Source organism: Prosopis cineraria, unplaced genomic scaffold (genome assembly GCF_029017545.1).
Source record: "Prosopis cineraria cultivar Desert tree isolate PC_DT_omini unplaced genomic scaffold, ASM2901754v1 PC885, whole genome shotgun sequence".
NCBI classification, from domain to species: domain Eukaryota; kingdom Viridiplantae; phylum Streptophyta; class Magnoliopsida; order Fabales; family Fabaceae; genus Prosopis; species Prosopis cineraria.
In genome coordinates, this window is record NW_026556210.1 from 25,644 (window position 1) to 39,802 (window position 14,159).

General features: G+C 29.3%; 1 protein-coding gene across 1 annotated transcript; it reads left to right on the forward strand.

Annotated features, from left to right (window-relative positions):
• Positions 1–12,712, forward strand: LOC129298687 (la-related protein 1B-like; the record flags this gene model as incomplete). Its single annotated transcript, XM_054937106.1, has 7 exons — positions 1–234; positions 325–796; positions 973–1,090; positions 1,234–1,324; positions 1,821–1,892; positions 12,391–12,407; positions 12,499–12,712. Coding segments are annotated over exons 1-7 (1,218 nt in total), but the record flags the coding sequence as incomplete, so codon positions are not given.
• Between the last annotated feature and the right edge of the window lie 1,447 nt (positions 12,713–14,159).

A 14,159-nucleotide genomic window follows, 5' to 3' on the forward strand; every position in this document is an offset into this window, starting at 1 on the left:
ATGGAACATCAGATTATCTCTATTCATCGTACTTTACGTGATGATTCTTGTGCTTCTACTTCTTCGGCCAGACCTACGTATGCTGCTGTTCTTTCTAAGTCATTGCATCCGCCAGCGATGGTGGCTGAAGCGGCATCTGATGTTGCATCTTCTCTTTCTAAGAACCTTAAGGGTGAGGGGTCAGAGTCATCATCCGAAGGTTTGGCCGAAGAATCCTCGCCTGTGCTTGTGCAGGTTTGTTTTATTTTCTTTTGGCATATCTTGTTACCTGATGTTAGATCAATTTCAACATATTTTAATATTTTAATTTTCAATTATACGTAGGATTCTCAAAGTCAAAGTCAAACTTCCACCGCAGAGAAAGATGCCATCACTGTTGATGACACTGATCAGAAGCAAGAAAGCCTAAAGGACGATGTGCCGTTCAACAGCCAGGCACAGTCTACAACTCAAGGTCCCATGACAGTGACAGGGCCCCACAATAATACACAAAGGTTTGCTGGAATAACTACTGGATATGGATCAAAGATTCGTAATGCTAACCTTCCTCCACAACATCATGGTAGGATCAATCAAAATTGGAACACTCGTAGGAGTTTTCATGGTATAAGAGGAGGCATCCATATGCCACCTAGAGGCCCTATAATATATGCAAGGCCACCTCTGCAGCCTCCACCACCACTACCACGTCCGCCATTACTGACTTCTTGTCCTTATAACCATTTGCACCCATCACCGATGTTGGCACCGGTGCCGCCGCCACCTTATAATAAAGGCCCCTATGGATTCTCTGCAGGTATATGTAATCTCCTTCTAATAATATGTGAATGCCTTTAAAAGTTAATTTTTATAAATGAAGAGTGACTACTCAGGATGCTAATAAAAGTCAAATTGTATATTTCTAGTTTTCTTGGTAATCAAAATTATAATTTTGCATGCTAATTGCTAACCATGTGTCCTATTTATTTACAGGATTGGGTCCTCATCATTTTCCATATGGTGCTGTTCGACGACCTCCTATTTGTGTTCAAGCACCAAATCCCGCGGACCTGTATGATAAAATTGTAGACCAGGTTGATTTCTATTTTAGGTAGGCCTTCAATATATATAATTATATATATACATGAATTTACTTAGCATTAGTCTTTTATTTTTATTTTTATTTTTCTTTTCATCGTTTTAACTATTCTAACTGTCATATAACATATATACTTAATTTGTGATCTTTTGCAGTTTTAATAACCTGGTTAAGGATATTTATCTGCGGAAGCAGATGGATGATCAAGGTTGGGTTCCAATAGGAATTATAGCATCTTTTCCAAAGGTAATATCTTTATTTGCTTGCCTTTTATATATTATACATTGCTTTTTCCAATTTTTCTTGTTATGAAGAAATAATGTTTTTTGTTTCATCTTTTCTCGTTGAGTTCAATCTTAAAACTTAACTGTGCTGGATTTTTTTTTTTGCATTTATATACATTTTACTAAATGCTTTAGGCATTTTTATAGATAGTGTCATTTTTTTAATATAGAAGAAATCTTAAATTCAGAATTAAATTTAAAATAAACTAAATCTTAAGATATGGATAGATCCTATAAATCCTAATTATTTAACTATATATTTATATCACAGATAATCTGAATATCCTAATAAAATTAACCTAATTAAGTTAAAAAAAACACTAATAAGTAACTATGATTTCTTTCATTTGTTACCCTCCCTCCTTGTGTATATATGTGTGTGCCTTATAAATATTGTATATATTTTTGTAGCATTTATTAACTGACGATATTTTTATTTTTCTTACCTTTTCTCTCAGGTCAAACAATTGACTGGCAATGTCCAGATTATAGCAGATGCTCTTAAAGCGTCTTCAGTAATTGAAATTTTGGTATTTTTTTCCTTGCATTTAAATTGTTATAGAGTTATATATATATATATATATATACCTACATGCATTGTTTAAATAATTAACAATTAGCTTATAGAATTAATATGTGATTAAACATGTGTTTCAAATTTCCATCATTATAATTACATATATTATAATTTTGTTAATTAACTAATTATTTTTTCCTCTTATATAGGATGACAAAATCAGGTTACGTTCAAACTGGCAAAGATGGATTCTGCCTCCCTCATTTCAATTTGTTTTCTGATTGTGGGGAAATAACAGTGTCAAATTTGAAATTATTTTTGAGAATTTCATATGTAATAGATGGTTTGAGCTATATTGTAGTTAAATTTGGTACTGCAAAGCCATGAAGGCTATGAGGTGATGAGCGTACATAGTGAGATACGAGTGGAAGTTAGCATTAAGATCCTTTCTTATTAAGGGAAAAAAATTGGTTCCTGAGAGATGAAAGGTAACTAGGCTGTTTTTTGTTCTTTTGTTTTCCCTTGTAATCTTTTTTTTTTTTTAATGGAAAACGATTACAAGGGAACGAGCCTAGTTTTACCAAGGGAATTTCATAGTAATGCTCATTTTCCATTAAAATTAAATTCGTATTGGATTCTCTGTTGCAAGATATATTAATTAAAGGAGAAAGAAATTTGTATCCAATAATTATTTTTCTTTAGTCAAGATCATTCCATGCACAAGGCCATAACTTAAATTATTACTTGTATTCATTTCTCGCATAATGAGCTTTTTTTTATTAAAAAGGATCATACAAATCAAAAGAGATTACATCATATAGGTGTCCCTTAATTGGTTGCTTTCATCATTTCTCTCTCAATGAGCATATTAACAAAACTATTCATCACAATTTTTTTGAGCATGCTTTTAAATAATTAAGGTTATCTCAGTTCTTACAATTTTTAACCCAAAATAACTCAATTCAATAGTTTTTTTTTAATTCAGTATAACTAAGTCTCTATAATTCCTTAATTAACTTGCTAAACTATAAGAATTTAATTATAATGAGTCAAAGTTTAATAACTAAATGGATAATGAAAAGAAATTTTAGAGATTAGAAGTTATATTATTCCTATATATAATATAAGAAATAGGGAAAAGGACAATTAAGGACCCCATAAGATCAATAATTACAATTAGGGACCCTAAATTATTGAAGTTCTAATAATGGATCATGGTCTTTACTTGAAATTAAAAATATATATGAGTTTACAAAATTATCCTTGAGTAAACTATAAAAGGCACCGGTAAAATTATTATGATGAATTAGGACTATTGTTAATCTCAATTAAAAAAAAAATCAAGATCCATACTTGGAAATAGGTTGTTTCCTAGTATGAAACTAAAACTCGCTAATGAAACTTTTGAAAGATAGTTGTCAGTATAAGATAATCACTTAAAAGTTTACCAAAATTATTTTTAAATATAAAATCAATCACTTTTAAATTTTTATGCTCGTCAATATAGAGGTAAACCACTTGAAAAAAATTAAGAAAAGACATTACTAAAATTACTATCTGAGACTATTACTAACCTCAACTGGAAAAAAAAACTAGAATATCAAATAGTATGAGTTGGGACTATTGAAATTATTATTATGGGTTGGGTCTACTATTAATATCATACCCAAGTGTGGATTCAAGTTTTTTCAATTGAGATTAACTATATTCTCAATGCATAATAGTAATTTTAATACTCAAGACAATTTTGTAAACTCATATATGTTTTTAATTCCAAATAACAACTATGATCCATTATTGAGATTTTGTGTGTGTTTGATTTTTAGTTTGTCAAAAATCAATTTCATAAAAGTTCATTTGGCAAAAATCAGTTTGGTGAAAGTCAGTTGTTGTAACGATATTTGTATTTGAATGCATTTTTTTAAAAGTCAGTTTGGTAAACTGATAGTTGTTTGGATTAATAAAAATTTGTGCTTTTGAAATGTACTTTTTAATATATAATGACCAAAAAGGACATTGATTTATGATAAGTTATAATTTTTATTATATAAACATTATATATTAGCAATGTTTAAAAATGTGAAACAAATTTAAAATAACATAAAATTTAAAATGTTAAATAATAAGAAAAAATATAAAATTTAATTTTGGAAAAAAAATTATGTAATAAATAGTTAAACATTCATTAATATTGAATAGTTACATGATTAACGGTTCGATCTATAATATACAATATGATCTCTAATAGAATATCAAATCCCATTCATCTCTGTAATAGAAGCTATGCTTGAAATTGCACTTGAAATTGATGAAAATACATGCTTGTCATTATCATTGTTAGTATTAACTATATTTTCATCCTCAAAATGCCTAAAATCAAAATCATCAGTTGCAAATTTTCTTCTGATAAAATTATGTACAGCCATTATTGCACCAACCATACAAACTTGTGTCACAAATGGATAGCTAGGCATGTGTCATAAGATTGTGAATACATTTTTCCAAACCCCGAAAGTCCTTTCAATTGTGGTCCTTAAGCTTGAATGATAATAATTGAAAACCTTATTATTGTTTGCAAATGAACGCTTGAAATCTAGGAGGTGATATCTATGAGATCTATAAGGACTTAAATATCCACATGGTGTTGGATAACCAGCATCTAATAAATAATATTTACCTACTAATAAAAAAATAGAAATTGTAAGATCTCAAAAAATATTGAAAAAATTACTTTAAATTAGATAAATATGAAATATACCTTAGGGTGGATGTGAAAATTTCAAGTTCAGTCTTGTGAGTGCATAGTCAAACAAACGAGTATCATAGGCAGTCCCTTCCCATCTAGCCATGACATAAGTGAAGCACATATCACAATCACATATGGCCATTTTATTTTGTGTTAGAAGACCTTTCTTTCCAATATATTTCCCTTGCTCTTTAACACCAACCATGCACGGGATATATGTTCCATCAATTGCTCCTATGGCATCTTTAAAAAATGGCCAATATCGCAAATCACCAACAATTTTTGGATGAATATCTTGAAAAGTGTGATCTTTTAGTTAGATATATTCCTTTGCTAGCTTCTCACAAGCATGGAATACATTTCTAAAATGTCTGTGAATAGTCTTTGCTGAGTGTTGAAATCATTCTTGCGACATCCTATTCCCTACCCTATGTTTAACAATATTTAAGAACATACTAACCATTTTATGAATCCCTATTCTTTTAGTTGGACGCAAACCATGTTACACTAGTTCATCACAAAGTTGAAGAAAAATATCTTTTTCCATGTAAAACATGTCATAACAACGCTAAGGATACCCTTATAAAATTTCTTGCACCAATGTATGACTTGATTGTGAATTGGTTCTACAAGGCTCTTTCAATAAAGTTATTGAGTAATTAGATACTATTGCAGTAATAGCCTCAACCTCATCATCTTCCACATGTACAAGTAATTGTCATAAGCGAGATTGCGTACTCTCATCAATAAAAACTGCATAGCATAATTAAACAACCATTACGCTATTGTTCATGACTTGACATTAAAAGTACATAAAATAAGAGTCAAATAACACAGACAGTTTCAAAACAAAGTTAACAACATAAACAGCACTAGCTAGATTTTAAACATTGAGAAGGCAAGCTAGGATTGATCCAATCTGCTTTTATGCCCAAGTACTTTAAATAGGCCACTAATGCTCTTCTATTATCCCTAAGCCTAATATGCATGTCCCTTACGGTTTTATCTAGCAAGGCCACAACATACTGCAAGAAGTACCTCATCACAAGCAATCTCCTCGATTTCATAAATTTCCTTTACAACATCCACCATATGTTGATCAACTAGTTTTGTTTCACCCTCAATGGAAATAAGAATTGATTTCAGTTTTGAAACCCTATCCTCTTGTGTAGACACTAATCAACTCACTGAATCAACCATCACAATTGCAAGACATTTTCTCTTCTTGTTTTGACCACTTTCACCTCTCTTTCATTTGCTCCCTGAATTAGTACCACCACTATATTTATTATTCAAGTTAACATGCCTAATTTTTAGGAGAGCTCCTCCACTAATGTTTCTTACATAATCACTGCCTCTTGATCTTTTAGTCAAATCCAATTGAGGCCTATACACATCTTGCAGATCATCAATCACAGGTGTCCACATGTAAGTGCCCTGTGCTGCAACTGGCTGAAACAACTGTGTCAATTCTTGTACATATGGAAGTAGTCTATGCCTAAATTTCTTATACTCGGGATTCTCCTGCACATTTACAAGAACTGAGTCCAATATATTTACAAAATAAAACATCAAATATATAGCATGCCATATATAATTGTATACCTTAATCTTTTGATTCCACCATTCCTCCGGTGTTAATACAGTATTCTTTTCACTATCCTATCCCAAAGCAATCTCTTTGTTCAACAGTTTGTCTCATATATTCTAGTCTTTCCTCAAATTGTCCCATTTGTTCTTTAGCTGCTTCTTTTCATAGCTTCTAAAGCTCAATGCATTAAATTATTGCATTAGTGCCTCCCAACCTTCCTTTGATAAGGTAGAACCTTTACGCTCATTTTTTTTCTAACTTGCTGGAGAGCTAATTTAATAAACAATTTAGTCTCTTATGTATTCCATAGTGCCTTCTCTTTACTCATTTTTACTATCAAAATATCATATTCTCAATGATCAAGTTAGAAGAGTTAAAATATTTATACCTAATATACACTATGAAATAAAATTGGCATTGTATTAATTTACAGAGAGCCCACTTACCATTTAAGGAATGAGCTCATTTCTAGATTTAACTACAACATATGGAGATATCAATGTATGAAATAAAATTGGAAACACAAGTTATGAATAAAAGACACCTTATTTGCAATGTAAAGGCAATGTATATATTGTAGGAACAAGTAAAGAAAGTGAAAAAGACATTTATATAATCTCATCTTTCATTGCTGATTAGTTTCCTCTGACATTTCAGTTCATAGATAACCTAAAATTCACCAACCAATTGGCTGAATCATCCCTATGTGAAGTTACTAATTATTTAGTCCAAATCAACCATTTTATTGTATCTTATGATCAGGTATCCATGCAGACAATTCATATTAGTAAGCAACTCAACAACAATTATTGCATAGGTTTCCATTAATCTGTGAACCACAGTAGTTTTGCTTATTTGATATCACAAATCACATGGCTAGGCCATCAAATTGACACAGTTCATTCCTTTATGTTACATTTATATGATATTTCAAAAAAAAACATGCTAAAGTTTTGGAAAAAGGAAATAGAAATTTCATACTATAAGTCAAAAATAAGAGAACTAAACATCCTTGTAGCTTGCGCTGGAAGAACATGCTTGCTGCTAACTCCTACATTCTTGTTCTGTGAAGATAGCAATCAAAAGAAGGCAAAAAAAAAAAACACTAGGTCTACGAAGAACATGGTTACCACTGAATAGAGCAGATCAAAAATACACATCAAATCCACCATATTATGCTTCATTTTTGTCTATTAACACAAAACAGAGGACCATCATTTCTAGATCTAACAAAAAAAACATTTGGAGGCCATCATACCTTACAGATCGGAGAAGCAGGCTAGAGTTCGCAGAGCTAGTCTGAAGGTTTAATTTTATACTCCACAGGTTGCAAATCCTAGTGTCTTGAGTTCTCTTAGCTTCACAATGTCATCTGAGTCCCAAAACGAGCTTGATTCATGAATGATTGAAGGTGGAAATGAAGAAATGAGGCAGGGTAATGGCGGAGACTGATAACAAAGGAAGAGACGAGGAGCTCGAGTAAGGGAAGAGATGAGGAGTTCGGGATTTGTGACTAGATGGCAGAGGAGAGACAGAGGAGAGAAGGATGAGCGACGGACGAGTGATGGATGATGAGTGAGAAGCAGCAAAATGAGAGAGAGGCCAGCGTTGGTTGCACATGAAGAAGGAGAAATATGAGGGTATCATGGTCTTTTATAATATTAGGTACCAATCATTAAATGCTCACATTCCTTATTTGTGTTTCAAAAAAAGGAGCTTTATATTTTTTTTTTTCAGTTTCAAACCCATTTAAAAATCCTTTTGTAAAGCACATTCCATCTAAAAAATACACCCCAAACAATATTTTACATCCCAAAAGTTAAAAATCACATTTGGGATGTGAAACGCGAGCCACCCAAATGCACCCTTCAATAATTCAAAGTCCCTAATTGTAATTAATAACCTTATTGGATTCTTAATCGTCATTTTCCCTAAGAAATATCATGCATGCATGATGCATATGGGCTTGTTCACCAAGCTTCATGTCACCCTGTTGTATGATCTATGTGAAGGTCTAATGGGCACAGTCTTAGACACATATCCATATAAAATACATAATTATGTTCTGTTTTAATCAATGACCTTTTGCTAGGCTTGATTGTGATAATATTATTATTAATATGATTACGCTCCCCCCGGCCCAATCAGTTTAGTTAAATGAGGCTCATGATTAATGGCATTTTTATCCGTTTGGTTTATCTAAATCATAAGTAATTTTTTTTTTTTTTCTTTTTGAAAAATAATTTTTAAAATTTAATTTAAAAATAAAAATGAGAATTAATAATGTTTATTCATGCTTTTTTTAAGGAATGAGGTGGAAATCTCTAAGTCAGATTTCAAATCTTAAAGTAAACTGCATTCTAGATAAGACAAGACGATTGCATGAGATATAGAATGAATCTTTATAAAGCTTAATCCAACTAAATTTATTTAAAAAGATAATCTAAATATCTTGATAGTAATAACTGATATATGTGGCATATTTTGCGTCGATCTTTCACCAGCTCACGATATTATTCTAATTATATAATATAAAAAAATTGAATGGCAATATATATACACATGATAAGGAAGGCTCTTCAAGCTTTATCATCACCCATCCGACTCCCAAGTCTATATATGTGTGTATATATATATATGTATATGTATGGAAATAGAATATATAATTTATTTGTTTATTAAAATATTTTTATTATTGATTGATATTAAGTTATTATCTCTCTAGTCTTCGTTATTAAAAAGAGAATGATTTATATTAAAGGATCAAGCAAAAGTTCCGTACTAAAAGAGGTGAACTAAAAATAAAAAGTAAAAGAATAACGAAACTTTTAATCCCTCAAATTTATCTCAATTATCAATCTAGTTCCTTAATTTTATTTCTATCAATTTAGTCCTTTAAGTTTATTTTAATTATCAATTTGATTCTTATTGTTTACAAAAGAGGTTACATTGTTAAAATTTATTGACTTGAATAATAAAATATTGATGGCAATCATGCATGTTAATGAAAATGAGTATAATTATTTAGGTAGAAAAAAAGCATACTCTAAAATTTTAAAAAGAATAAGATAACAAAACAACTTATGAGGAATTATATTGATAAAAAAAAACTCACCTGAGTGTTTATTTTGTTCTCGTTTAGCTATATCTACACACCAAATCATTAATATACTTTACTACACATTAGATTTTTTTTTTATAATCAATTTGTATTTTAAAACTCAAAAGACTTGCATGATAATTTAAGAAAACGTGAGGGATCAAATTGATAAAAATTAAATTTAAAAGATCAAATTTATAATTAAAATAAATTTGAGAGACTAAAAGTTTTATCATCCAAAAGTAAATTAAAAAGAAACACTTTAACGAAACGCCAAATGTCAACCATGGTCTAAAAAAATTTCGAAGTTGACCGAGAAAAAGTTATCGAGCTGGAAGCCAAGATCTTATTATTGCTCATACGGTTGAAAGTAAGCAATAAAAGCCTCTACGTGTATCTGTATGTGTAGCAAGTAATCAAAGAGGTTCTAAAGATAAATATATGAAGATGAATGTTGAGTAGCAAGAAGACATTATTTATATATTTTTTTAAAGAAAGTGGCAATTGCTTTCAAACAATATAGCTTCTTCAAATTAAACTAGTGGTTTCAAAGAAGTAATAGTCTGGGGAGATTTTATATGCCTGGGCTCTATTATTATTGAGTGGGTGCATGGAAACATCAGTCACTATCCTTGACGTAAAATCTGATCGGCTTGAAGAATCTAATCAATCTCTACTACTTTTTGAAATGCTTTATTTTCTCAATTTTCTCTTTTTATTAATAAATTTTATATAAAGTAAAAAACATTTTGATATATAATAATCATGAAATGGTGGTATACTTTTGTATTTTTTATGATTTTTTTAAAATATCTTAAAATCGTAATACCTTTAAAAAAGTACAAAAAATGCATTATTTCATGATTGCACGATATCAAAATATTTATCATTTTATATAAAGCTAATAATAAAAAAGAAAACTAAAATTGAGAAGGCGAAGCATAATTAACAAGGAATATTTATACATTAGAAACTCCAAGCCCGTGTTTATGGGCACTGGTGTATTTTGGATGCACTATTTTTTTTTTGTGTGTTTTTAATGAACACGTGTTGGCCATTGTCAAGGAACACTTTTTGAACTAGTTTGATATTAATGAATACTGTTGCTTCTTTGAGCATTGTATATTTAAATATATATATATATATATATATTTAAGGAAAACATAACTACTAATCTTGTATAGTTTTAACATGTTTTGGTATAGGTTCTTATATTTTTTTTTTTTTAGTTGCTCTAGTTCGCTCTAGTCTAGCCCATTTGCAATATTAATCCATTTATTTTTTGAATATGTCCAAAAAGAACACTAATAGTATTAAATATATTGACTTATGACTTATGACTAATACTATATTAAGCTGTACTGAATGATGAAGTTATGATTTAGCATATTAACAGCATCATTACCCTGTTTTTCTTTCATGGTTCAAATTTCATTAGGTTAAAGTATAATTCTATCTCAGTGCAAAGATTAATAACCTCAGTCACATGTTAGCATATTTAACATTATTAATGTTACCTCTTATTCTTTTAGACATACTAAAAAAATAGAGAGACTAATATTGTACATGGGTTAAACTAGATGGATACGAAACAATGAAAAAACTACAAGGACTTATGTCAAAACACATTAAAACAATAGGATCAATAGTTGTGTTTTCTTTTATATATATATATATATATATACCTTATAACCAGTATCATTGAATATTACTTTTTTGTTGCTTTAATTATTTAATTGACTTGCATATTTTATTACATTTGATGAGGTCAAATTAAACATACAGTACATGAGATTATTTAGGATAAAGACATAACAAGTGGTGGTTCCTCTAAGCACCGATTTTTCCATGTGCTCAAGAGGATGTTACCTATATGAAAAAGTGAAACATTAAATCCTAATATAACGACAAAAATAAATAAATAAAAGCCTCATAATAAAAGAAAACTAACCACGCCATCAAACTTGTAAAAGACAAAGCACAAATTAATGCAGATCTTTTAGTTTTTCTTAATTAATTTTAAATTCGATCGGTTCTTATCGTTTATTTTGTTTTAATCGAGTCATTATATTTTAATCTATTGGATATGTTAATCCCTAAATATTAAAATTATTAATAAATGATTAGCATTTCCAAACCAAAGTAAGCTTTGAAGTTTATAGAAAATTTGACATCAAACAATAAAAGTTGATCTAATTGATAAGGATTTGACCCATTATTCAATCTCGCCACCAATGGAAAATTCTTATTACTAGACAATCTATAAGTATGTACCTCTATTAGTGCTCTTTGAATTTAGAAGCATGCTTTGATCCTAGTGACTTGTTGAGCTCTTGGGACCTAATTTAACTAAATTTTTTACTATTAGGAAAATATTAAAATTTATGTTAAACTTTGCTTACATTTTTATTTATTTATTAATGAAAATTCTAAATGTATAAAAATTATTTAAAAGGCACAATAATATAATTATATCAATGGGGTTGGGGTTAACAAAAAATACTAGTTCTTCATAATATAGTGAATCAATGTTAAAAATCCTATTAATAGATGTGCATGATCGTGCTTCAAATAGGATTGTCTTTTACAGGAGGAAACTTGTGCACTATAAAAAAAAAGACATAATCTAATTATACAAATTTTAAGTTACAAAAATAATTTAATTATATAATCTTTTAATAAAAATATAAAAATTCTTAATTTCATTTTCTAAATGAGAAAATTCAAGAATTTTAATCTTTAAGGATGAATAAATTTAATGGATTAAACTAGAAAGGTTCAATCAAAATAAAATAAAACTATAGATTCTAATTTAAAATTAAAAAAAAACTATAAAGACTTGTAGATTATTTTTTGAAAAACAAATAAACATCGAAACAGAAATTTTTTTTTTTTTGCCATTTTCGTTTACCAGCACGTCGAGGAGACACACACATTGGAAATGTTTATAGAGGGAATTGATCCTCTATAGGTATTGAAGTTGAGATGTATTTTTTGATTTCACATGGTGATGATCACTGCATGTAGGAATTGCTCGGTCAGTGTATTTATTACATGATAAATCTTAATTTTAGAGGCGTCAGATTCACAGGTCCAAAACCCAAGCCAGAGATTCAGAGAGGCATCATGAGCTGAATTGAATGAATGTCTTCCTTTTTGTGTATCATCATATGTGTATGCAGTTGTGGAGATGGCAGAGAGATTTGCATTTTGTGGATTGAGTGGGAACTTGGTGAGTTACCTGACAAATGTTTGGGAGAGACAACACCGGAAGCTGCTAAAATTGTTGCCTGGGTTGATGTCTCCTTCGTCTTCCCTTTGATTGCAGCTTTCGTTGCTGGTTCATATCTTGGTCGTTTCAAGACTATCATCTTCTCTTCCATCATCTATTTCTTGGTATTTTACCTACTTTCCCAAATCATTTCTTGTTATTATTATTTAAAAAATATAATTTTTTCACTTGAATTTTCTTTTTGCAATTATATTGATTCAATAGTTGAATTTTGATTTAAAATAATTCAATTCGTATAGTTTCTTTACTCAATATAACTCACTCTATGATTAAAATGATAATTAAAATATTTTTAATCATAATTTTTATATTTTAAGTTATTAATAGACCTTATGGTATGTTTAATTGTGTCATAGAGAACCTCAAAGTAATTCTCCTTTTCTTAAAAAAAATTCCCCTAAAGCAATACTTAATTGTAGTTATTGATCTTATGAGGTCCTTAATTGTCATTTTCCTATTTCTTATATTATAATAAGAATAATATAACTTCTAATCTCTAAACTTTCTTTTCATTATCGATTTAGTTATTAAACTTTGCTCAGTACAACTCAATCGTTATAATTTATTGAGTTAATTAAGGAATTATAGAGACTTAGTTATACTAAATTTAAAAAAAAACTTATTGAATTGAGTTAAAAAATTATAAGAACTGAGAGAACCTTAATTGTTTAGTTAATAAAGGATGCTCAAAAAAATTGTGACAAGTAGTTTTGGTAATATGCTTAGTAAGTGAGAATGATAAAAACGACCAATTAGAAGACTCCTATATGATATAATCTCTTTTGATTTCTATGATCTGTTTTAACAAAAAAAGAAAAATATGCTCATTAAGTGAGAAATGAATACAAGCAATAATTTAAATTATGGCTTTATGCATGGAGTGATCTTGACTAAAGAAAAATAATTATTAGATACAAATTTCTCCTTTAATTAATATATCTTGCAACAAAGAAGCGAATACGAATTAATTTTGACAAAAAACAAGCATTGCTATAATACTAAAAAAAAGATTACAAGGAAAAAAAAAATAAAAACAGCCTAGTTACCCTTCATCACTCCAGAACCAATTTTTTTCCCTGAATAAGAAAGGATTTTAATACTAACTTCACTCATATCTCACTACGTACACTTATCACCTGATAACCTTCATGGCTTTGCAATACCAAATTTAACTACAATAGCTCAAACCATCTATTACATGTGAAATTCTCAAAAATAATTTCAAATTGACACTCTTATTTCCCCACAATCAAAAAAACAAGTTTTGGCACTTGATAGGTTTTGCTATTTTTTTTTTTGGAAAATTACATATAAGTCAACACAACATAATTAAATACCACAAGATATCCATTGACAACTTAACATAATAAAGTGACAATTAAAATATTTTTAATGATAATTTTTTATGTTAAGTTATTGATGGACCTTGTGGTATATTTAATTGTGTTGTAGAGAACCTCAATGTAATTATCCTTTTTTTTCAAAAAAAAAATCCCCTAAAAATGATAATTAAGAACATAAAAAATAAAAGAAACAACCAAAGTACATCTT